We start from the raw sequence: 26,954 nt of genomic DNA, 5'->3' as shown, positions 1-26,954 counted from the left end.
CGCTGGTTCGAGTGCAGGCTGGGCCAGTTGACATATCTGTGTGGAGTTTTGCATGTTCTCCCTGTGTTCGCGTGGGTTTCTTCTGGATGCTCCGGTTTCCCCCACAGTTCAAAGACATGCACTACAGGTGGATTTGGTGAACTAAATTGGCAGTAGGGTATGTGTGTGAATGAGTGTGTATGGGTGTTTTCCAGTACTGGGTTGCAGCTGGAAGGGCATTGGCTGTGCAAAACATATGCTGGATAAGTTGGTGGTTCATTGTACTGTGGCGACCCCTGATTAATAAAGGGACTAAGCTGAAGGAAACTGAATGAATGGATAAATAAATCTGCGCCTCTGGCTTTAGACTAGCTTTCAGTTAATCAACGATTTGATCAAAGTAATAAATAATAAATAAAGGTACAAAGTTTAAAAATAGCAATACCGTCTCATTGTATCAGGACGGAAGCTTCTGGAAATATGAACTTGTAGACATTGCAACTAGGATCAAGACAAAAACAAAGAAAATATATATCTTTTGCAGTGCAATATCTGTAAACAGAGTATTTACTAAATAACTGCTCATTTTCCAAACTCTACTACCCCTATTACTGACCTGTGTCCCCTTTGGCGCCCCCTGTATTTTGCCCAGTTTGAGCTGGTGTCCCAGTGAACCCTGCCCAGAACTGGAAGAGATTAGAAAACTCATCAGGTACTGAAAGTGTATGAACGCTTCCTGTAAACGCACCTGAAATCCCGCCCCTTTTGACTAGCACAAAGAGCTTTGCATCTACATTTGCATTACCTGTTTGTCTGAGGGCAACACCAGCCGCTTGTTTAGGCCTTCAGTGCAGAAGACGATGGCTTATAAACCTTAGAAGTGTTGCTGCTGTGCAGTTTGTTTTGTAGCTTTGCTTTTTTTTTTCTTCTTGTATGATGACTAATATTTTGGTTGTCGTGTCTGGTACGAATGTCAGGTAAGAGGAAGTTTGTTTGAGTAAAATGTGAAATATTTCATGTGACTGGTTCGACAGTTAAAGTAGGTAATGTCAACTGAAGGGGTTTTAAAGTCAGATTATATAAAAATAATCAGTGTTTTCAGTTTTTACAGTTTTTTATTTAGTTGTTTTTTTTTATTTATTTATTAAATATTTATTTTTTGATATGTCAATGTAGTTGTGTCTTTGTACTGTTAGGTTTTTGAAGGTTTCAATATTTATTTGTTTTGTTATGTTCGATTTTTGTTTGTTTTTGTAAACGGCTCATTTTTTTTTGTGCATGTAATTAATTTCAATTCATGTTTTTCTTTTAACTAGTAAGCTATTGATTACTTAAAATAATGATAAATTAGAAGCCTAATATTATTGTGATCTCTATATTAGTTCAAATGTTCAGTACAATGACAAAAAATATTTCAGGCAAATACAATTTAAACATAATTTACACTATTTAAAATATAATGCAATATAATTTGACATGATTGCTGTAGGTAATGTCAATTGAAGGAATTTTTAAATGTCAGGTTATATTGAAAGAATCTGTATTTTCACTTTATACAGGCATTTTTAGGTGTTATTGTTTTTAAATTATTATGTTTTTTTATTTAGACATTTTAAAATATATTGTGTTTTTGTACTGTTTGAAGGTTTTTCATTTTTCTTCATTTTTGTAAATGTGGTAGATTTAGTTATCTTTTTTTCAGGTTTAATGTAATTGTGATCCTTACAGTTTGCAGTTTGAAAGTTTGAAGTATTTTATTCACATTTTTTAAGCAGGACTATCATTTTTGTGCATGTAATTTATTTAAAAAATATGATTATTGTTCTTTTTATTTGTATTCATTTTTGTTTTTAAGCAAATTATTGATCTATTAAAATAATTACAAATTAGAAGGACAATATTACCGTGACCTTTATATTAGAGTTCACATGTTCACTTCAACTATGAAAAATATTTTAGCCTTTTTTAAACATAATTTACACTATGTAAAATATAATGCAATATAATTTGACATCATTACAGTACTTAATGTCAATTGAAAAATTAATATTGAAATGTAATTTTTTTATGTGTGTTTCTTTTTATTTTTAAGTTATTGAGTTATTTTAATAATTATAAATCAGAATAATAATATTTTTGTGATCTCTGTTCAAATGTACAAGAAAAAAAGTAATATATTATAATTTATTTATTTTATTATATGTAGATATTAATTCAGTGTTTTAAACATCCTTTAGACTAGCAAATTTGAAAAATATAATCCAAAATCTACTGTGGTAGCCTTTATTTTCACATCTTACAGTGTATGCAAAGTCTCACACATATCACTCATCTTTTAGCATATTGTACTTTTCATTGTGCTGCTTTTGAGCTTTTACTGTATATCAGCATATCTATGGTTTTTAGGATTAGACTTGGTTTCTCATAGCTAAAGCTGTTTTGTTGGTCAAATGCACTGTTTTTCTTGTTAGTCTGTAAAAATTTTGATTTACATACAGTACTGTATATAGTCCTTAAAGTACTGAAGGTGTTCAACTAAAATATGGTTTGACTCATTGTTGAAAGGATTGGCTGTTAATTATATTACAGTGATAACACCAAATATTATATTATTGTGTGGCTAAATAAGTTCTAATCTTTTGTTTTTAGTGTGGACACTTCTGTGTGTAGTGTACGTTCGCTTTGCATGTTTTGCATCAGGTCAGTCAGTAGTAAACCACACAGACAGACACACCTTTCTGAGAGAAAAGGAAAACGTTGATGGTTTATTTGTTTGGATGTGAATAAAAAAAAACTGTTAGGTTCTACAAGTTGTTTTGGAAAAAATTATACTTGTTTTTAATAGAAACAATTTGTGCTTCGCAGCTTTGCTTTTATGTATGTCACTTTAAATAGCGCAGCTAATTTCTCAAAGCTTTCAGTTTTTTGCTTTTGTTCGATTTTTGCACTTATTAATTAACTTTTCTGGTGTATTTTTTGTTTTTCTGAATTTATTAAAAATATTTTTCTTTTCATTTACTTGTTTATTTTTCTTGCATATTTATTATAACATTTAGTTTTGTTTTTCTTTATATATATATATATATATATATATATATATATATATATATATATATATATATATATATATATATATATTAATCCTTTTCATCTCTAGTTTTTTTTTCTCATTCACTTTCTTATTTGTAATATTTTCACCATTTATTTTTGTTGTATATTTAGTTTTTTATGTACAGTATATTTTTATACACTATAATTTTGCTTATTAGAAAAAATACATCTAAAAATGTGAGGATTTTTTTATATTTATTTTTATTATTTTTGGTTATATATTTGGGTTAAATTGTCCTTTTCACGTTTTTTTAAAAATATTTTTTATTTGTTTTAGCATTTGCAATTTGCATTTTAATTTTAATTCATTTTAATTGCAATTTAATTCCTTTGTCATTATTGTAGATTTATAAAAAAAAATATTTTTGCATTTTCCCTTTTATTTATTTTAATTGTCTTATTGTTTTAGTTATTTTTTTGTATTTTTCTTTATTTCATCTATTCATCTATTGTTTGTGATGAATAGATGATATTTATTTTATTTATTTAGGTTACTTACATATTTATTTTGTTTATTTTTCTATTTTCTATTTATATCAATTTTCCTACTTTATATATTTTTTAATTTATTTAGCTTATTTACGTATTTTTATATATTTTTTATATTTTTATATTTTATGTTTTTATTTTATTTAATTAGTTTAGTTACTTTTCTAATGTATTTATTTTTCTATTCTTTATAATTTATTGAGTTTAGTTACGTATTTTTCTTGTTTTTATTTTATTTTTTTATTTTTCTAATGTTTATTTTTCTCTTTTATTTACATCTCATTTATTTATCTATTTATTTATTTATTTATTTTATATATTAATTTATTCTTAATTTTCATCTAATCTAATCATCTATTTTTTATTAATTTATATTTTTATTCGATATATTAGTATATGCTTTATTTAATCTAATCTATTTATCTATCTATTTATTTTGTTTATTTACATTTTTGTTATTTAGTTTATTTATCTTTTCTAATGTTTATTTTTCTATTTTATTTTCATCTCATCTATTTATTTATTTTTTATTAATTTATATTTTTGTTTTATATATTAATGTTTTATTTATTTTCGTCTCATCTATTCATTTGTTTATTTGTTTTGTTTTGTTTATATATTTTTATTTATTTATCTTATTTATTTATTTTTTGAATGTGTTAAATTTTCTATTTCTACTTCATTTAGTTAGCTTAACTCACTCTTCTAATGTGTTTTTTGTTCTCTTTTGTTTTGTAATTTGCTAACTCCACACCACTGATCTCTGTGCGCCTCTGTATCCTGTGTGTAGTTACAGTCTAGAGGGTCTGGCAGCCGGGATCGAGGATGGCAAACGCTGGCGGTCTGGAGCTCCGTCTAAAGATCAACGGGGGGTTCAGCGTCAGGACAGCGAAGACAGAGGCTCACTCATGTCCCTCACCGAAGAAGGTCCCGAATCCGATTTAGGAGAATGCAGAAGTCCAGGCATTCAGGTGAGACATGAGTTTGAGTTACCTTTACAAAGCATGACATTTGACTTCAAATAGCAGAACTATCTGGAAGGGGAAATTGAAGCTCAATGATTGTACTTCTCTATTTTTTTTTTTATTATTATTTAAATAAAAAGTCCTCTAGCTGCTTTTTCATAGAATATTTGTTCTCTATTTTCATGACAGCACACTAGGTAGGAAGCCTCGTTTAAGCCATTTTTTCTCAACCACGTTTCTGGAAAAACACTGGTCTAAGGCAGGGGTCCTCAAACTTTTCAGCAAGTCACCCCCAAAATGACAATGCCAGTGACTCACGACCCCCAATATCCTCTGAGGGGGGTCATAAATACAGTGGTTAGAAATGCAAATGCACACACACACACACACACACACACACACACACACACACACACACACACACACACACACACACACACACACACACACACACACACACACACACACACCAATAGTCCCAAGTCTATTCTTCATTTCATTTTTAATCTATGTCAGTGCTGTAAATGGGCCAGACAATTTAACCTGATGTTATAAAATCAGTCTGCATCTGACGCTATTGCTGTGTCTTTAATATGATGTAAGTACCCCAGGGGTTTGCAATTCAGTTAAACTAGTAACTATAAGCTACTATAGTAACTATATAGTAACCATATAGTAACTATAAACAACTATTTTTTTCTCTTCAGTAGTTTATGGATAAAATATGGTAATCCTTATGGTTTGATAAAAATAAATAGATTTTTGGAAATTACCAGGCGACCCGTCTTCATTGTCCCGTGACCCCTCGGGGGGTCCTGGCCCCTACTTTGAGAACCACTGGTTTAAGGCAAGACTCTGCAGTTCAACAGAGTAAATAAATAAATAAATAAATAAATAGCTGGGTAATTACTATCACTATACTTCCCCAGTTGATTGGTTGCATTAACAATTTTTTTGCAAGAATATTTTTTTGGTATTTTTTATTTTTTTATTTATTATATTTAAATACGCAAATCAGGCATCTCTTTTACTGTATAGTCCAAAAATCTGAAAATTGAATGGTCATTTTTTGTTTTGTTTTTTGTTTTTGTTTTGAAGTCAAAGTTTGTTTTTTACTGAGGGGATTTTGGAAATCTCTTTTATAACTTCATAATTCCAAAACAAAACTGCAAAGAATCATGCAAAATATTTTTGTGCACTGAAATGCATATAATCGGTCAAAACTAAGTAAAAAAAATAAAAACTACTTACACTTTTTGCTCTTTGTTATATTGCAGCCATTTGCTAAAAATACCTTTTTGATTTAATACAGTCATGAGTCTTTTTGGGAAAGATGCAACAAGTTTTTTTACTCCTGGATTTGGGGATCCTCTGCCATTCCTCCTTGCAGATCCTCTCCAGTTTTGTCAGGTTGGATGGTGAACATTGGTGGACAGCCATTTTTAGGTCTCACCAGAGATGCTCAATTGAGTTTAAGTCAGGGCTCTAGCTGGGCCATTTAAGTACAGACATGGAGTTGTTGTGAAGCCATTCCTTCGTTATTTATCTGTGTAGTTAGGGTCATTGTCTTGCTGGAAGGCAAACATTTGGCTTAGTCTGAGGTCCCTAAAGAAGGTTTTTGTCCAGAATATCTCTGTTTTTTGGCCGTATTCTTCTTTCCTTCGATTGCAACCAGTCAGCCTGATGCTGCAACTGAAAAACACCCCAACAGCATGATGCTGCCACCTCCATGCTTCACTGTTGGAACTGTATTGGACAGGTGATGAGCAGTGCCTGGTTTTCTCCACACACTGCTTATTATTAAGGCAAAAACGTTCAATCTTGTTCTCATCAGAGCAGAGATTTCTCGCCATCTTGAAGTCTTTCAGTTGTTTTGTTAAGCAAACTCCATGCAGGTCGGGTCACTCTGCCATAAAGCCATGACTAGTGGAGGGCTGCAGTGATGGTTGACTTTCTACAACTTTCTCCCATCTTCCGACTGCATCTCTGGAGCTCAGCTACAGTGATCTTTAGCTTCATCTTTATCTCTGTCACCAAGGCTCTTCAACCATAGTAGCCCAGTTTGCTGACTTTGCTCGGTCTGCTCTAGGAAGGGTTCTGGACGTCCCAAACGTCTTCCATTAAAGGTTTATGGAGGGCACTGTGCTTTTAGGGGCTGCAGAATTTTTTTTTATAATTATTGCTAGATCTGTGCCCTGCTACACTTCTGTCAGTTCCTTTGGCCTCGTGATACTCATTTGCTCTGACATGCCTTGTGAGCTGTAAGATACATGTGTGTGACTTTCCTAATCAAGTCCAATCAGTATAATCAAACTCAGCTGAAGGCGTGAAAGCATCTCAAGGATGATCAGAAGAAATGGACAGCACCTGAGTTAAATATATGAGTGTCACAGCAAAGGGTCTCATTTTTAAAATGTATTATTTTGATTGCAGAAATCCAGGAAATATCATCAGTTCCGAAACAGCAGTTCATCCGTGACGCTTCCTCTCACAAAATCAGTCTCCATGCTGTCCATCAGTCAACGGGACTTAGATGGTAAGTAGCATTTCTGTCTCCCATAGATGAATTACATTATGGATTTATTGCTCTGTTGATTAAAAAAAAAAAAAAAAAAAAAAAAAAAACATGCTATATGAAAAACTGATTTTATAATTACTTTATACTGATTCATGGTTTTGGAATTGATGGACTCAATATTAATTCATTTTAGCATTCTAATAAGCAGCAACAAAGGTGTTGCATCATTACATACCTTATTATGAGGATGTTATGATAAAATGAACTCAGATAAACTACGTTGTCATGGTCATGTGTTTATTAATCCTGTTAATTCACACAAAAGCAGTTTAATCTTCTGTTTATCCTACAAACGCTATAGTGATTTCCCATGGACCCTTTTTCACAAGTCTCTTCAAGCATATCTAAATCCATATGTTTTTAATATTTAGATTTTAAAAATAAGTTATTTATGTTTATTCATGAATGTATTATATCACCTTTGCAAATAATTAAAAAAACAAAGCAAATTACTGCTTATGACACAGTTCCTAATGCAGTGTCTATGGACAGCAAAGTAATTTTGGCTTTGTTTTCTTTTCTGGCTACAATTTCAGTCTCACACAGTTTTTTTTTCTTTTATGATTTCAGCAAATAAGATTGTAGAAAATATTTGTTGTATTCTTCCACTCACTGTGCTCTAAGTTTACCCAACTTTGACGACTTCCGCTACTGAGAAACCTGGAAATGTGAAAAGGGTCTATTAAATGGTATTTCTTAGGTTTCTACAGGGCATATTTGGTTGTTACTTGCAACTCGCGAAAGAGAGAGAGAGAGAGAGAGAGAGAAAGAGAGCCCTCTAGCCTTATGGAGGAGATTTACTACTGATCAGATCACTTTCACTTTGTCACATGTGCAAGATAATTGCAGATTTTGCTAAATGGAAAATGTGAATTTTATGTTGATTTGCCATTCAGCCCTAGCAAATTGTCAATTTGGAGGCAATTTCAGATCTTGTTGCCTTTGAATCAAAGAATCAGCCCTAAATTTGTCTTAAACTTAACTCCCCTCTCACTGGCTGTTTCTCAGTTCCAAGAATGCAGAGAACGAACTTGCTTTCTTGTAAAGACCGGTCTTGCCAAGTTACCTCGGATGAACGAATTTGGCAGACCGCAAGAACAGAGAACGTGTCCTGTGAGAAATAAGATGTTGCGTTCTTCCTGATGGTCACATGACCTTCACACATTTTTAACAGGACATTAATTAAACATTACAGCATTCATGCAATGATTTATTTTTTCCTCTTTTCACAATATATACAATGCATAAAGACCTTACAGATATATGTTTCACAATACAAATTAAACAGATTTTAATATGAACTTCAGCAAATAAACACCCTTAATGTGCTTATGCCTTTATTGAGATTTTCATATTAATGTTTGCTTTCAACGTTTCATTTAGGGAAACTACTGAGACGAGCTAATTTTCTGAACTTTAATAATAAATATATTAAATGCTGCGCTTCCTACCTCCTTGATTAGGCCGCAATGACTTCTGGGACTTCTCGAGTGAGTTTTGAAGTCTGCATCAATGCGTCCTAGATATCAAGAACACGTCCGGGAACCTTCACGTGTCTGCCATTCTTGCAGTCTTGAGTATTGAAACTGAACTTTGGCAGTTGATGATGATGTTACACGAGGATGCAAGAATGCTGAAGAACACATATTGAGAAACAGCCAGAGTTTGTTTACATGTACGGTATAGTTGAAGTCAGAATTATTAGTCCTCCTAAATTACTAGCCCCCCTGTTTATTTTTTCCCTAATTTCTGTTTAAGAAACAAACGGTTTTTTTTCAACACATATCTAAACATAATAGTTTTAATAACTCATTTCTAATAACTGATCTAGACTTTGCCATCATGACAGTAAATAATATTTTACTAAATATTTTTTAAGACACTTCTATTCAGCTTAAAGTGACATTCAAAGGCTTAACTAGGTTAATTAAGCAAGTTAGAGTAATTGCGCAAGTCATATAATGATGGTTTCTTCTGTGGACAAAGCTAAAGGGGGGTAATCATATTGACCTTTAAATTAAAAAATTAAAACTGCTTTTATTCTATTTTTATTTATTCTTTTTTTCTAGCTGAAATAAAACAAATAGGACTTTTTTCCATAAGAAAAAATATTATTTGAAATACTGTCAAAAAATCAACCCGGGCTCATTGTGGAAACATAGTCCCGCGGACGTTTCTGGAGACCGCGGAATACGTCCCGGCGGGTACGTACGGCTGCAGTTTATGTTTTCGCAAATCTGCGAGAGGCCGCTGTTGTGCACTTTTTGCACCTCAGACGCCTCTCGCGAGTGTGGTTCACGCCTGCGCTGTTCTCGCGTGAACCCACCGGAGGCCGCTGTCCGACTGACCGGATGATTGACTGCGCGACCGGCCAATCGGCCGACCCTCCTTCCCCAAACCCAACCAATTTTACCGATCGACCCGCCTGCCCGCTCGCTTCCCTAAACCCGAGCAACAGTTTACAAAAAGCCGTTAAAAAAAATAAAAGCCCCGATTTTTTTTATTTTTTTTTCTCTACCGCGTTTTTGGATTTTACCGCGTTCTCACCCTGTCACGAAACTCGTTCAGTTAATTTTTGGGATTCTGTTTTTGTCTTACCTGATTGCTGGAACTGCTCTTCCCCGGACTCGAAACCGATCGCCGTGGTCAACTCCTCTCTGCATCTCGAGCCTGCCGACGTACACGGTGAGCTGAGTTGACAAACGGGTTGCAGCGGGGAAGCCCTCCACAAGGAGGTAAGGCAAGCGCAAAAGGGAACAGCGTCACACTGCCCCGCAGCGTTTGCTTGAAAAAAATAAACACGGCCTTACGTACCCCCTGGGACGTATTCCGCTGTCTCCAGAAACATCCGTGGGACTATGTTTTCAGAATGAGCTTGGGTTGCAAAAAAAACCTTGCTCCATTAAGCATCACTTGCGAAACATTTGAAAAAGAAGAAAAAAATTCACATTAGGGCTAATAATTCTGGCTTTAGCTGTAGGTGATGCAGTATTGCATCATTTGTTTTCTTAGTCTGGTTTGTATTTGTTGTCCTCCACCCGTTTCTTAGACCCCTAAATATTTTGCTTTAATAAGCACTTGCTCTGATTTTTCCGTCCCCAATGCGTCCGTCCAGCAATAGGAAGGATTCGGAGAAAGAGACGGATCTCTTTTACCTTCAACCTCTCACCGATTCTCCCCAAATCTAAAAGTGTCATTACTGTCAGCTCTTCATCTAGTGATGAGGAGGACATCATAAGTAAGTTAAATAGTAAATGAATAGTAGCATGTTGTCCCTAGATGTTACTGTAAATTACAGTAGAAGTAGAGATGATCTGAAATATGCTAGCCGCTTTTGTTATGCTAGCTTTTGTTAGCGCTATTACTCCAGTTTTTTAATCATTTTAAATCACCATGCTATTGTTAATTAAGGAGTCAAACTCATGCTACTTGTGGACAAAACAGACACTTTTATATTATGAATGTATTTTATTTCATTTCAATAATGTTTTATCTATACTATGTGGTGTTTTGATGAGATTTTGTGTCGCTAAACAATATTCACATCAACATTATGGATCATTTACTTCTATTTAATCATTTTAAATGGAAGGAGAAAGATTAAAATACATTGAACAGGCAAAGATGAGTAACACCTTATTAAATAAATAATATATAAAGCAATCTGAAATACACTCAAGCAAGTATTTAGGCAGAGAGATTTATGTATTCTGATTGTATATAACATTTCCGTGCATTTTTCTTATATTATTGTAACCCAGGGGTGTCCAAACTTGGTCCTGGAGGGCCAGTGTCCTGCAGATTTTAGCTCCAACTTGCCGCAACACACCTGCAATGATGTTTTTAGAAAGCCTAGTAAGAGCTTGATTAGCTCGCCGAGGTGTGCCTGATTGGGGTTGGAACTAAACTTTGCAGGACACCGGTCCTCCAGGACCAAGTTTGGGCATGCCTGTTTTAACTTAAATGAACTAATAAACTTTGTCATTGATATTTATTAGATAAACATATAGAAAACAAATAAGAACAAGATTTATGTAATAATATCAAGTTCATCACATCTATTTTTAAATTACTCTACATTCATACATTCTCAAAGCCAGATTGCAGTAGAATGTAAACTGACTTTTGCAGCATGGGACGTGTTTCATTAATTGTTATTCGTATTATGAAGTGTTTCGGTCCTTTATTCATGTTTTTAAAAGCATGATAGAGATTTTGTGCTGTCTATGAATGTGCTATGGATGTATGTCCCCACCAATGTCAAGAGCAAATCTACACCCTTGGCTCTGGGAGTCATATTACTTTAGATGAGTAGTAGTCGTTGAGTCAAACGCACAATCTGTTTGCAGACGGTTTTGCATGTGTACGTAAATCAGGCTCTGTCATGAGTGTTTGTTGTCGGTGATGTGCATTTGACTCAATCGTTGTACTTACAGGCATGACGTCATTCAGCACTGCTGGTAATATGGGATACAGGTAACATCGATATTTTATTTCATTGTGTCATTGCTGAAAATGATTCATATTTGTTACAATAACTCGTTTCTTTCAATCCTTAAAAAAGCATTACAGAGGAGGAACCGGGACCTTTAAGAGGAGATTTTGAGAAAAGTTCTACCAAAGTGAGCCGGACGTTCAGCTACCTGAAGAACAAAATGTACAAGAAAGCACGAGTAAGTCAACATCAATATTTTTTTTTTTACTGTTTTATTAGTCATTTCCTCTCCAGCATGAGTGATTAGATAATCTGATTCATTCATACTGATGACTGAGTGTGAATTATCACTTCGTCAGTCGAATGCAAGAAAGGAATTTATCGAATATTGACCACTGTTGAAATAAATTGTGCTAGGGGTTAAAACAGGGTCTTCTGGTCATCAGAGGAAAAAAGACTGGGGAAGGAGGCACAATGATGTTTCATCATTTGCTGTTAGATCAGCATTTTACCCATTTAAAGGAACAGTGCTTTATTTACAAACAGCAAAGATGTAACAAGGTTCTAATAGTTTTAGGTTTTTCAATAGTTTTAGTTTTTATTGTAGTTTTGACTTTTTGTTTTTAAATCCAGTTAGTTTTAATTTATTTTTAGAGGCAGATTTACTAGTTTTTATTCGTTTTTATATTTTGAAACTGCTTAGTTTAAGTTTAGTTTATATTAGTTTCGGTATTATTTTTAGGTTTTTTTTTTCTAAATAAGGATATTTTCTAGGTGCAAGATCCAGAATCATTAGAATAAATATTATATAACTAAAACTAAAGATACTTTTTTTTTGTATCTTTTTTGTATCTTTTTTGTATGTATTCAGAGGACACATAACCACTATCATCTACCACTACCCATCTTCAAATTCAAATACGACCGCTCACAAGATAGCTGCTCTTAGTACAATATGTGTGCAAGGCTGCTTCTGAGGTTAGATACACTGTAGTGATGGAAAGTTCAGATCTTTAACACAAACCGTATCTTTTGTGACAATCCTCCCATGTTAAGACTGAACATACCAAACATTTGTGGTCAACAATCATAATTTCCGTCTGTTAAAACATCACCATGATCTAAAAAGTTCCTTATAATTACGTTTTGCAACCCAACTGTATCATGATTCACTTAACTCTATTACAATTCTGTTATGAAATAAATGTATGTTTTTTTTTGCCAGATCCTTTCAGCCCATGATGCAGTTTATTCAAGTTTAGTTCAGTCACAGCAGGCTGTCATGTACTGTTTGTGTGTGTTTCACTGAATCATGCATGTGCAGCATTACCGGTTCACCACTTTTCAAATCTGATCACAGTGTACTGTTCTAATAACTAAAAACCTCATTATATATTGGTTTATTTCAAGTCAGAGAGAGAATTAGGCCTGTTAAAAAGTCAGTAGTTTGTGGATAAGAGTGCTTACTGGAGACGTGAAAAGTTTTTTAACCGGTTCACTTAGAAGATACAGTTAAAAAGAACAATTCGCTATCACAATCACTAATACGAAAATAAAACCCATTATTCGGCACGCCTAACATTGCCGATGGTGTCCGTATCCCTCAAAGTTGTTTAGAAATAAAAGTTTAGAATTAGTGTGACCAAAGTGCCTTTAAGAAGTCTATAGTCTTTGGTGTGACACAACGTGTACCCGTGTGTGTTCCTTTGATGTACCATTGATGCTTCTTACGTCCTTGTCGCAGCACAAGTGGCAGCCAAAAGTTTTAGATTTCAGTTGTGATTAAGCCCCCAAAAGCAACTGAAGCCTCATTTAGAGCTACACATTCCATTTTTAAGAAAAACATCGCATTTTCAGATTGGAAAGCAAAACTGTGCTTAAAGACAAGAACGGATTTAATCTCAACTCTCTCCAATGTCAAAATTGGGACAACTACAATGGTTAGAAGAGTGTAGGCTATGTTAAAAATGCTGTAGATTTTGTGATAATTTCAGCAAAATCTGAAAATTTATGTTAAACAATGGATAGTCTGTACAAACATGGAACAACGTAGTGCATGATTTGTTAAAAATTGTTAGTGGCTAGTGAAAATATTGTAGAAGTGATCATTTAAAAATGTAAATACTTGCAGAGATTTAAAGAAATAAAGTGCTACATATTGATATTTCTCAGTTTCCTACTTACAAATCATTGTTGACAACTATTGTGAGAAATCATTAACATGATCAGTGTCTTCACATAGATGAATATCATAAATTATTGACAATAACATATAATCAAAAGCAAATTGAGCAAAAAAAAAAAAATCACCACTAATTTGAGGTGTTTCAAATGCAGCTTCTATGGGACAGGACAGTAGATTTGATGCTGTTCTTTCTTCTGGCTGCTACTATCATTATCACACTATTTTTTCCTTTTTCTGAAAGTCTTTCAAACATTATAGTGGAGTTTTTCTTTTATTATTTCAGAAAATAGGATTGTAAAAATGTATTTGTTATACTCTCCTATTCACTGTTTTCCCAACTAGTATGACTTTTGCTACTGAAAAACCAAGAAATATGAAAAGGGTTTATGAATTACATAGCTCAGAAAGTATACTGTAGTTTAAAATGCTATTAAAAATTGCAAAGTGTAGCACTTACTTGGATCACAGAAAATTGGAACAGATCATTTAATCCAAGTTTCTTTTCAAATCATGTTACGATTATAGGTGTTATTATCCTAATATGTGCCTATCAGTTAATATCAGTGGGCAGGGGAAACAAGCACTGCTCTATCACATTGTCCTAGGAGAGAATCCCGACTTCCCTCTCCCCAGACACTTCCTCCAGCTCCTCCAGGAGGATCCCGAGGCGTTCCCAGGCCAGCCGAGAGACATAGTCCCTCCAGCATGTCCTGGGTCTACCCCGAGGCCTCCTCCCGGTGGGACATACCTGGAACACCTCTCTAGGTAGGCGTCCAGGAGGCATCTGAAACAGATGCCAGAGCCACCTCAGCTGACTTCTCTTGATGTGGAGGAGCAGCAGCTCTACTCCAAGCTCCTCCTGAGTGTCAGAGCTCCTCACCCTATCCATAAGAGTGCGCCCTACCACCCTTCGAAAGAAACTCATTTCGGCCGATTGTATTCAAGATCTCATCTGTTCGGTCATGACCCAAAGCTTATGTAAATAAGCCTTTTGGCTCAGCTCCTTCTTTACCACAATGGACCTGTACATTGACCGCATTACTGCTGCCGCTGCACCAGTCCCCCTGTCAATCTCACGTTCCATCCTTCCCTCACTCGTGAACAAACCCCGAGATACTTGAACTCCTCCACGTGGGGTAAGGACTTTCCTCCAACCTGGAGATGGCAAATCACCTTTTTCCGGTGGAGCATCATGGCCTCGGACTTGGATTTGAATGTTCTCCAAACATCTTCCAACCTATGATTTTGCATGATAGGTGCCCTTTAAAAACTAAAAGTTTACTCTGAAAGTTTTGCAATTGTTCTGATTAACCAAAACAAAAAGACTTGCATATCTCTCAACGTGTTCAGATTTCGTCAGCACTTTGCTGTTCTGAAACCAGCAGCAAGAGTGTGATAAAAAGAGGAAGCGAGAGTCACAGCACCTCCCAGCTTGAGCTGGATCACTTCCTCCCCAGTCTAAGTTGATGCTAAATGTCTTGTGTTGTTGAGAGTCTTGCCAAGGCCATCTGCCTCCTACAGTAATGCTGTATCGAAAGTTTTGCGAGGTACAGGGCCGCTATCAGAAGGTGAAAACCTTGAAGGTAGAAGAGGTAAGCTGAAACTCAGCCACTTCCTCTGGTTTCTGTTGACCTTCTTTTTTTTCTCTCTTGTCACTTCTTGATATTTACAGTTTCAGATATGGTTAACTCCTTAGTTGCCTAACAATGGAAACATTGCTCATTGTGCTTTATGGTCACAGTGATTGTCTTTTAAACGCATTTCTAATAGTATTCTACAGTATTCAAGTAGGGGTTTTATTGCAAAAAACAATTCTATTCAAGTCGCTTATTGTCAATTACTTGCTTGTTGTGCTGGATGATCATAGTGATTGTCTTTAAATGCATTTCTAGTAGTATACCTAGTGTGTTTTAAATAAGATGCACACTTAAAATAATTATCATGTTTTGAATGCTCATCATGATTGAAATTTAAATAAAGGTATCTATCTATGATAAAGGTTTTTATTGCAAAAAGCAATTCTATTGAAGTGGCTTACTGTAACTTTAGTCCTATTTTTACAAGTAGGAAGCTGAACTTTGTTACTGGAGAACTTAACAACAATTGAGAGGATGTTTGCGTGCAACACTGTGAAAATGAAAATGTGGTCCATATGAAATCGTCATTGCATTTCTTTTCTGCTGCATGAAATCATTAACACTTCTTGTATTGTTGTCAGTTTTATTTTGCATACTCATTAACTACAGATCCAATGGTGCATAAGTTTGCCCTGTATATTATAGGAACTTGCATTTACTCTTATGAAACATTAATTTGTTTCGCAGAAATGCAATTACAGTAAATGATGTTCAGTTTAGGTTAATAATAATAATAATTTCTTACATTTATATCGCGCATTTCTGGACACTCAAAGCGCTTTACACATTGGGGGAATCTTCTCATCCACCACCATTGTGTAGCATCCACCTGGATGACACAACGGCAGCCATATTGCGCCAGACTGCACACCACACACCAGCTGATTGGTGGAGAGGAGACCGTGATAATGCCAATTATGATATAGGGATGATTAGGTGGACATGATGGAAAAATGCCAGTGGGCAAATTTGGCCAGGATGGTGGGGTTAAACCCTGCTCTTTTTCGAAGGACATCCTGGGATTTTTCATGACCACAGATTGTCAGAACCTCAGTGTAACAATCTCACTGGTGTAACATCTTTTTCGAAGGACATCCAGGGATTTTTCATGACCACAGAGAGTCAGGACCTTGGTGTAAGGTCTCATCCGAAAGACGATGCTCACTGAGCAGTATAGAGTCCCCTTCACTATACTGGAGCATTAGGACCCACACAGATTTCAGGTTGAGCGCCCTTTGCTGGCCTCACTAACACGACTTCCTGCAGCAACCTAGTTTTCCCATGTGGTCTCCCATCCAGGTACTGACCAGGCGCAACCCTACCTGGTTTCAGTGGGGGACCATGTGAAAGTTGCAGAGAGCTAGCTGCTGGTTAATAGGTTTCAACTGATGGCAATGAACTGTACTCTGCGTATTAAGACCCAATCCCAAGTCTGCACCTTTCCCTTACCCCTAGTCCTCGATTTGCGCATTCACCTGAAGGGGTAGGGCTGTCCCAATTCTTTTTAGCTTGAAGGCATAGGGTTTAGGGGAAGGGCTAGATGTGCGAGTTCACATAGATTAATATAGCCATAGTGTAAATGCACAGTACAGTTATGATCTTATTGCCACATTATATTATTATGATAACATGATATCGATGCCTTCAGTAATTTCCTGCAGATAAATGTGTTGAATTAGCTGAAAGTGAATTAAAGATTAATTTGAAGGGGACTTCAAAAGAGCCGACTCTTTAAATCCGAACAAACAAAACTTCCAGTAGACTTCAACTACGGCTATTGCTATCAAAAATAAAACCCCAGTTATGTTTAAGCAGGGTAACAAGATTGAAGTTTAAGACATTAGATTTAGAAGTATGCACAGGCACCTCCTTTATACAAAATTAAACTTTATTGAATAATCTAACAGAAACTAACACAAACACACATTCATAAAGGTTGTAGAGGAGGGTAAAGAAGGAAAAATAAGACTTTGAGAGAGTGTATTGATGTAAAACGTCAAATTTTGTAAAACCAAACCAAGCGAACCAAAAATAATCAATTTAACCCTTTGATTGTTTCTTTAGGGTTACATTTAATTTACAGCAGTTCAGTGGTAATCTGGAGGCGTTACTTTCATTCCTTGTGTGATGTGAAGGACTCTTTCTGTTAAACTAATGTTCCTACGTGGTTAGTTGGTGGCCGGCTGTTTGTCCTGTGGGGTTGAGTCTGTCATTTCAAGTTTGTTAGGCAGCAAAATGACTAGTCGTGTGTTGTCTTCTGCAGCGTATAAAACTTAACTAGACTAACTCTTGATGGAAAAGAAAGAAAGGTATCAGAGATGGAAAGTTTGAGTCTGTTTTCTCGACCTAAAGAGAAGCTGTCCTGAGCTGGAATGGAACAACTCTTTCTCTTTGGGACTGTGTCGGTTCTCCTTCTTCTGGAGTTCTCCAGTGTTCTCTGGGGGCCGGCCTTAGAGTGCTTTCACACCTACACTTTTGTAGGTGTGAAATATAAACCCTGACACTCTGACCAACGTGAAGAGAGTTTACTCTTACGTGACTTGTTTTAGCTCTTTTGGTCCGATTAGAAACTTTGCAGTGTGAAAGCGAACCGCTCCAAGGGCAAAGAGCAACAATGTAACAATTGTAATCTCTATTTCGGAACAAATGAATTGATTCACAGGTGTAAAAGCACCCTAAGTCACCAGCTTTTATAAGAGTGGTCTTCTAACACCCTCAGGTTGACCAATAAGAAAGTTATTTTCCCATAGGAAGTTTTATGGGACTTTGTTGGGAAGCTTGCTGATTTGCATATGCATTCTGGATGACTGCTGTTGAAGATTGTATGTTAAAATGTTAATATGTTGCACACATATTAACATAAGAAGTAAACGAACGTTCAGTACACTAGATTAGCTTCCCAGAGACATCAAACATGAAGTATCTACAGTCTTGTTAGCTGAGTTAGAGTTTAACATTGATTGCAGGAGGATTTAAACAATAATATTAATATGCGAGCAAGAGACTTGTTGCAAAAACATCTGATTAAACTCACAGAGGGAATAAAGGTTTAGATTAAAAGCATAAGTCTTAAGCAAGAAGCGTATAGGAGCTTGAGCATGTTTCTGTCCATTTCCAAGCGGATTCTTTTCTTGCCGTAAATATCTTGGAATCGGATTACAGACAGACCATCCAGTCTTTTCTAGAAAGGAGAGGCTGATGGTGTATTATTTGTTAAATAAAGCAAAATAATTATGTATCTGATCGGCCACATCTGCAACATAAATACCAAAAAAATAACACAACTAGAATAACTACAGCAGTCACCATCGTTAATCTTATATGAAGTAAGAGACTGTGATGACGTGTGTGGGTGTTGTTGTGCTGTACCATTTCTTAGGGGTAAATTTTGAAGCCCTTCACACTCTGTTTCAAGGGCCAAGCGGTAGGGGTACAAAAATAGAATTAGGATTGGGCCTAAGTGTTGACCAGTGTCAGCTATTGTAATATGTCTTATTACTTTTTTGACACAGGAAAAAGAAAAGGAAAAGAATCGCGAAAAAGACAGAGAGCCCAAAGAGAGAGAGAAGAAATCAGTGAATGGGCACCTGTTTACCGCAGTAAACTCTCTGCATCCGGCTTTGTGTCAGCAGTGCAATAAAACGCTCAACACTAAAGATGCTGTCCACTGCACAAGTAAGCATCTTAAAATCTTAAGTTTTTATACTAGATACTAGATTTCTAGATTTCATGTTGACCTAATGGGTGCTTACTGAACCTCGAATGATGTGGGACAAATATAATGTTTAAATGAAGTGGATCTTTGATGTTATGTATGACTAAAGAGGAGAAAAACACTTTTGAAAGGGGGTTTAAAGATGTCAGAACTGTTGTGTCACGCATTTCAAAAGAGTCATTGCTCAAAAAATAGGAAGCTGTTCTGGTAGCATCATTCACTTCCTCATGGAGCTGCTTAAAACACAAACTGATTCATCCGGGGAGAAGTTTTGTCTGCATTGTTTTGTTCTTATTCCCCTCTCTATTTGTTTTAAATTTCTCTTTTCTGATATCGCATGTATAACAGCCCTCTAAATAAAATCTATCTATCATTCTATCTTTATGCATGTCTGTATATCCATCTATCTGTACAGTATATAATTTTGTCTGTATGTTTATCTGTAGACAGTCTTTCTGTCTTGTTCAATTGTTCTTTCTATTTAGTGCTCTATCTATCTATCTATCTATCTATCTATCTATCTATCTATCTATCTATCTATCTATCTATCTATCTATCTATCTATCTATCTATCTATCCATCTATCCGTCTATCTGTCTATCTACCTGTCTGTCTGTCTGTCTGTCTGTCTGTCTGTCTGTCTGTCTGTCTGTCTGTCTGTCTGTCTGTCTGTCTGTCCGTCCGTTCTGTTTTGTTCTAGCTAACTATCTGTCTAGCATGTGTCTGTGTGTGTGTGTGTGTGTGTGTGTGTGTGTGTGTGTGTGTGTGTGTATATATCTGTCCGCCCATCCATCCATACATGTATGTCTATCTGTCCATCCATCCATCCATCCATCCATCCATCCATCCATCCATCCGTCTATCTGTCTGTCTATCCATCTAGCACTCCATCTAGCCTTCTAACTAGTATTCTACCTGTCTGTCTACCTGTCTTTTTAGCATTCTGTCTTTCTAGCGCTCTGTCCATTTTTCTATCTACTGTTCTAGTTATCTTTCTATATAGCATTCTATCTCACGTTCAGTCTGTCCGTATGTCTGTCTGTTCGTCCCTCCGTCCGTCCGTCTGGCATTATATCTATCAAGCATTCTATCTAGCATTCTGCCTGTCTGTCTGTCTAGTGTTCTGTCTAGCATTCTATCTTTCTAGCGTTCTATCTATTGTTCTAGCTATCTATCTGTCTAGCATTCTACCAAACGTTCTATCGTCATGTCTATCTATCAGTCTGTCTGTATCATTTTGTCTGTCTGTGTGTCTATCTATCTATCTATCTATCTATCTATCTATCTATCTATCTATCTATCTATCTATCTATCTATCTATCTATCTATCTATCTATCTATCTATCTATCTATCTATCCGTCTATTTATCCATCTTTCCTGTCTGTTTAATTATCTATCCGTCCATCCGTCTGTCTGTCCATCTGTCTGTCTGTCTGTCTGTCTGTCTGTCCATCTGTCTGTCTGTCTGTCTGTCTGTCCGTCCGTCCGTCCGTCATTTTATCTAGCGTTCTATCATTCTGACTGCCTGTCTTTCTGTCTGGTGTTCTATCTAGTGATCTATCTATCTAGTGTTCTATCTATCATTCTATCTTCCGTTCTAGCTATCTATCTTATCTGTCCAACATTCTAGCCAGCGTACTATTTGTCTTTCTGTCTGTCTGTCTGTCTGTGCGTCTATCTATTGACCTAGCTTTCTATCATTCTATCTATTTTTCTAGCCATTTAATATAACGTTCTATCCAGTATTGTATCGTTCTATTTGTTTGTCTGTCTGTCTGTCTGTTTGTCTATATCATTTTGTCTGTTTGTCTGTCTGTCTGTCTGTCTGTCTGTATGTCTATATATCTAGTGTTCCGTCTAGCATTCTAGCACTCCATCCATGGATCTATCTATAATTCTAGCTATCTATATAGAATTCTATCTATTCCATTGTCCTATCTGTCTATCTATCTGTCTGACGCTCATCCATTAAACAAATACTTTTTTTTTATTTGAGGTTTGAAAGTGTTTGTGAATACAGTATTTTCTCCAGGAACCATATGATGATGTGGTTTTTCTTCCTTAAGTCTTGCTCTTTAAGACAAATCTGTATTTCCAGAGCTCGTTGGCATGTTCCCGGGATTTAATTTGTGTGCTTGGTGGAGTTTCCTGACTGGAAAACTTCCTAACCCTAAACCCAACTCTCTTTACCACTTTGACCATGAGCCAGAATAGCAAACACAATGACTTCCATTAAAAGTAAATCAAACCATTGCGTTTGGTCATATACAACAACAAAAAAAGTACATCTTTGCACTCAGAAGACGATGTGCATATGCTTTGGTAGCAAAATGAATATGATTGATATGATATGAATGATTAATAATGTAATATTTATGTTGCGTATTGCAGAAAAAGCACTTCCTAATGTATTTTACTTGCATGCTTTTCTACAGATTGCAATATCAGAGTTCATAAGAGTTGTAGAGAAAACATCCCTATTTGCCTCAAAAGCAGAATGAAGGTTTGCTGATTTTTTTTTCTTCTAAAATGTCATATTATGTCATTTGCACATCCAGAATTATATTTTTATTGTATTCTCTTTCTTTCTTTGTTTCATAAATAGCAGTTTGCAATACCAGAGTCCACCACCATGCCTGTCGTCACTCTACGAACAAAATGTATGTTTGTTTATAAACCGTTAGCTTTATTTCTCTTTTCATACTCATATTATTGACATCAGCCAATCTGAATATTACTTATATGATTTTTTTTGTAGCATCCACGCTTCGGGAGAGACCCTGGTCTGCTATCTTTTCTCCAGAGGAACATTCTGTGATCATTCCATCCAGGCGACCCACTAGTATTATGCCCTTCCACAGCAGCAACCTCTCCAAAAGCATGTCCATCAACAATATTGCAATGTTAGTACCTACTCAGTTACACCGTGTAGACTAATAGAGCTGAACAATATCGATACCGCAATGTGTGTATCTGCAATTGTCACATTGCAGGATTAGATTGTTTATTAAAGATTGAAATATATATTTTTATATATATATATTGTTTCTATCTATATAATGTTGCTCATGATATTTTACATGTAATTGTTTAATTTCTTTATTTGAATACTGTTAGATTCCCCAGTAAACCATAAAGCACTATTTATTTATTTATGTTAATTTATTATAATTTATGCAGATCCATTGCATAGAAAAGGACTAGTCAATCTAGGTTAATGAAAATTTCCAAATAGAGCTATTCAAACTTAATATACAAAAAATATATACACACACACTACCTGATAAAAGTCTTGTCGTCAAGCCCAGTTGTAAGACCTTGAACTTCTAGACTTGACTTGATCATTTGGAAAAGTGGCAGAAGGTAAATTTTTCCAATTAATCATCTGTTAAACTTTTTCTAAATCATCACAAGTACTGCAAAATACCTATTGGAACCCACATTCTCACAGAAATCATCAAGTTTGGTGAAGGAAAAATCATGGTTTGGGGTTGCATTCAGTATTGGGGTGAGCAAGAGATCTGCAGAGTGGATGGCAAGACATTTGTGCTGCTCATTACATTACAAACCACAGGAGAGGGCAAATTCTTCAGCAGGATAGCACTCCTTCTCATACTTTAACCTCCACATCAAAGTTCCTGAAAGCAAAGACGGTCAAGGTGCTCCAATTGGCCAGCCCAGTCACCAGAAATGAACATTATTGAGCATGTCTGGGGTAAGATGGAGGAGGCATTGAAGATGAAGTCAAAGAATCTTAATTAACTCTGAGAGTCCTACAAGAATGCTTTCTTTGCCATTCCAGATGACTTTATTAATCAGTTATTTGAGTCATTGCAGAGATGTATGGATGCAGTCCTTCAAGCTCATGGGAGTCATACACAATATTCATTATTTTTCCACTGCGACTTTATATTCTATGTACATTATTTCTGTTAAGTGACAAGACTTTTGTCTAGGCATATTCTAGAAGCCTTTGCCTTTCATATAACCCACTTCTGATACCAAATGATCAACTAGAAGTCAAGTTATTGTTTCTTGATCCTAAAAATTGGATAGGCAACAAGATTTTTGTAAGGTAGTGTGTGTGTATATAAATATATATATTGCAGTAAACAAAATATTTCATTGTGAAATTTTCTAATATCATGCAGCTCTACATAATAAATAGGAACAAATAGGAATCCTTTAGTAGTATTGCATTTTCAAAATACAAATTAAAATGCTAACTCTTTAGCTGCTGACTCCTAAAGTGAGTGATGTGTCTGTACGAAGCACTTGATTTCACTGACCTTCTGTCATGACCAAAAATGCCTCATCCTCTTTGTGCAGGTTTGACGACATGCCTCTTAGTGGTCGGCGGTATCTATCTCAATCCACAGACTCGCTCCATAAACCCAATAAGGTCACAGCGTCCAATGAGTCTCTAGACGAAGGTGAGCGGACATATTTCTTTATTCTAGTATATAAGATGTGATTTCATGCCTTTTATGAAGCTTCAAACTGCTTGAGATTGTTAAGGGAAGTATGAAGCTGTCGCAAAAACACACTTATTCATCATCATTCTGTGAAGATTGAAGACGGGGCTTCATTTGCCATATTGACTGTTACATTTTTACCCATTCAAATCTATGCGAGCATCTTGTCTTGTGTATTCTATAGTAACAGTGCTTAGTTTGTGCTGTTCATTAGCACTGTTTACAAGAACCACATGAACAGTTATATGTGTCAGATATTTTAAAGTCCTGTTTTTTTGCTCAGGGGGCTGAAGAAGACTTTACGTGCATGCTCACAGTTTGTCTTTGTCTGTGTTTGTTTTCAGCAACACATATAGGTGTGGTATATGTATTTTAACCCAGTTGTCACGTTACCCATCTAGATGTAGATATTTATTGAAACTATGCACACTATGTGTATGGGCGTGGACTTTTAGGATGCATAAAAACATGAGTCCTTCCAGACACAAAACAATTGGGGGTGGCTCAGTGGTTAGGATTGTCGCCTCACAGAAAAAAGGTCGCTGATTCGAGTCCTGGCTGATAAACAATGGACTAGGCTGAAGGAAAATGAATGGATGAATAAATGAAGTCAGAGCTCTTCTGGTTTTCAATGTTATTTGTTTTGTGTTATTTTGTCTTGTGTATCTTTGTGTCTTGGCTTGTGTCTTTTTTTTTCTTATTATTTCTTATAAGTAAAAATTAAATAAATAGTCAATCTTTGACTTTTAGTTGTAATTCGCTCTTCAGATTTTTCGAGAATGAAAATTTCTAGAATAAAGTGATAATTGTTTTGTTTCTTAGTATTTTGAGAAATAATAATAAAAAAGAAACTTATTTTTGTTTTGCTTATTTGAGATTTTATTTTATTTATTTATTATTATTATTATTATCTGAGTTTATATTTAAAAATGTTTTTTAAATTTATATTTTACAAAATTATAAAAAAATAATTCTGAGAAAGAAGTCTTTGAAAAAATATATATGTGGATTTCTGAGAACATTCTGTAATATGATAAAAAAGAGAAAACTGTACCTTTTTGCCCATGCAGTTGCACCTTTTTATCCCACAATTACTTCTTAAAATTGTGGAATATACAGTATAGGATTATAATGTACTAAGTTGCATGTACGAGATTGAAAAAATATTAGTTAATCACTATGCCATTATTTTCGCTGCTCACTGCACGCAAAACAATGATCAGCTAATGAGAGTGATTGTAAACATAAGTAAGCCGATTGGCTGAAAATATTGTTAAGGGCCAATAGTTAAACGTGACTTTGACTTTAACTTGTGCATGGTGACTAATGTACACACCTTCGCTTGCACGATCCAGCAAGATTCAGCAAAAGTTAAACACTGATTATGGGACAGGTTTCCTTTTTTGTCATTATTGTCGGTTTCTTGTAGTTGTTTTATTAGGTTTTTCCCTTAGATTGAGTAGTAATGTAATTTATGTAGTAATGTACTTTTTTCCCCCCTTCACGGCTTTAGGAACTGAGATGGTCGACAGTCGGCTGATGGGAGATTTTGAAGCAGACGTTAAAGAACTGGAGGCCGACTCCTGGAGCCTTATTGTAGACAAGAAATATCTGAAACAACTCAAGAAGGACATCATTAAGAGACAAGACGTCATCTATGGTAGGACTGTGGTAGAACCAAATACATTTTAATTTCTTTATGACCTAAAGCAGTCACTGTACCTTTATTCTGTAGCACTATTTAAATGGTTGCAAAATGTGGCCAACACCACTGGTAAACCGTGCTGATGAGATTACTACAACTAAATGTGAAATAAAGATCAATCAAAATTGCATAGACCACTTTTAAAAAAAAATCTCTTTGATGTTAAAAATACGTTGTTATTATTATAGGTGGCATGGATTAATCTAGATTAAAATGGCTCATTTGAATTCTTCCGAAGGCATTCAGAATTTGTGAACTGGGCTTATCTCCTGTTTCTAAAATGCATCACAAACTGCTTGAGAAACTGTTCTACTATAATAATTGGTGATGAAATTAAATGATGTTTAATAAGATGTACTTGTGTTTACTAACTGTTTATTCAGTTAAACATGAATGTTGAACTGTAGGCCTACATAAGCTCCAAACAGCGATTTTGGTTACCTTAATCTGACTTAAGTCAGAACTTAACTAAATAGAAATTAAGGCGTGTAATATGCAGGTTTTAGTGGCATTATTGAAGTAAACACGGCGATCAAACTATTACCATCATGTAGGACTTTTTGCCATATTTTCTGAAAAGATCCACACACGCGGCTGTCAGTGAAGGACCGCGCACATACACACACACACACACACACACACACACACACACACACATCGTTAAATGCAGAAGTTTTTTTTTTTAATTTCCATTTGGAGTGCGTTATTAAACTCCATAACATTCTCACCAGTTCTTACTTGCGTCTAATACCCCAGTTTGTCATGGGGGCATGAATGAAATGTTCATGAATTAAAGTGAAACTGCCGAACTGCAGTTAAAGTCGGGCATACTGCTGATTTGATTTAGAAGGGCACTTTTTTTGTCAGACGGCTCACCGGTGAGATATACATCCGCGCTAAAATATCAAGGTGAAAGTCACTATAGCTTGCGTAGAATAGACCCAGCTCCCAAACCAACTTTGAGAATTGTTTAACGGCGATATTTTTTTAATCGCGCGATAAGAGTCTAGCGTTAACGCAGTATGTTAAAGCCGATAATGGCCCACCACTAGTTATTACTTTAAGTGATTTCTTTCTGCATAGCTGGTCATTTGGTTGCAAGGATGTTTTTTTGTCCTATTTTTTTCTCACTTCATTGAAAAAGAATCTAAAAAAAAATAACAAAAGTGCATAAATAAATAACAATAACAATTATACAATTATACAAATACAGTTTTGTGCGCTTATGCAGTACAAGTTAGGCTTCATTATTATCAACAGCTATCATGATGAAGCACTATTTAACATAAAAAACGCTAAAAAACGCAAATTTCAAACACTGCAGAATAGCTTGTAAATAACACAATCTGAGGTTCAGTTTAGAGAACTGCCTTCACACAGAAGGGAAGAGTCAGCTGTTAATGGTGTGACCATGTAACGGAGGCTAGCTTGTGAAAGCTCACTGTGCCAAAATTGCAGATTTGAGGTTGGTGTTGAATCAGAGAGGTTAACATTAAGACTTTTAAAGCATGTGAACGTTATACGAGTGATTTCGTTTGAATCCTAACTCAATTGCTATTATTTGCGTAATATTCTTCTGGTGAGCAGCTTCTTTAAAAAAAAAAGGGTGTTTCGGGAATAGTTTTATACAAGTTTGATACTTTATCTTGTGTTCATAAAAATGGGTATATATGGCCTTT

General features: G+C 35.4%; 1 protein-coding gene and 1 long non-coding RNA gene across 11 annotated transcripts in view; one reads left to right on the top strand and one right to left on the bottom strand.

The window, feature by feature from the left end:
* The window catches only part of akap13a (A-kinase anchoring protein 13a), a 96,076-nt gene that overhangs the window by 36,951 nt on the left and 32,171 nt on the right, over positions 1 to 26,954 (top strand). For 3 of the 10 annotated variants that reach the window (XM_087260648.1, XM_087260646.1, XM_087260650.1), the window contains 10 exons: positions 4,370 to 4,550; positions 6,978 to 7,080; positions 11,559 to 11,598; positions 11,687 to 11,795; positions 18,892 to 19,054; positions 21,531 to 21,598; positions 21,701 to 21,755; positions 21,854 to 21,998; positions 23,425 to 23,528; positions 25,084 to 25,230. In XM_087260648.1, coding sequence (XP_087116774.1) covers positions 4,370 to 4,550; positions 6,978 to 7,080; positions 11,559 to 11,598; positions 11,687 to 11,795; positions 18,892 to 19,054; positions 21,531 to 21,598; positions 21,701 to 21,755; positions 21,854 to 21,998; positions 23,425 to 23,528; positions 25,084 to 25,230 — 1,115 coding nt within the window. Of the gene's footprint in view, positions 1 to 631; positions 692 to 802; positions 957 to 4,369; positions 4,551 to 6,977; positions 7,081 to 10,237; positions 10,361 to 11,558; positions 11,599 to 11,686; positions 11,796 to 18,891; positions 19,055 to 21,530; positions 21,599 to 21,700; positions 21,756 to 21,853; positions 21,999 to 23,424; positions 23,529 to 25,083; positions 25,231 to 26,954 lie in introns of those variants that run through there. The other 7 variants (XM_087260642.1, XM_087260645.1, XM_087260643.1 and 4 more) reach the window with 4 other exon arrangements.
* LOC147835936 (uncharacterized) lies at positions 18,252 to 22,564 on the bottom strand. The gene is made up of 3 exons (XR_015495494.1): positions 20,735 to 22,564; positions 19,894 to 19,973; positions 18,252 to 19,780 (listed from the first exon to the last, which is right to left on the bottom strand). It is a non-coding gene; the product is annotated as an uncharacterized LOC147835936 (long non-coding RNA).

This window comes from Danio rerio, chromosome 7, assembly GCF_052040795.2.
Source record: "Danio rerio strain M-AB ecotype USA chromosome 7, GRCz13ab, whole genome shotgun sequence".
Lineage (NCBI taxonomy): Eukaryota > Metazoa > Chordata > Actinopteri > Cypriniformes > Danionidae > Danio > Danio rerio.
This window is presented reverse-complemented; position numbering and strand designations above follow the sequence as displayed.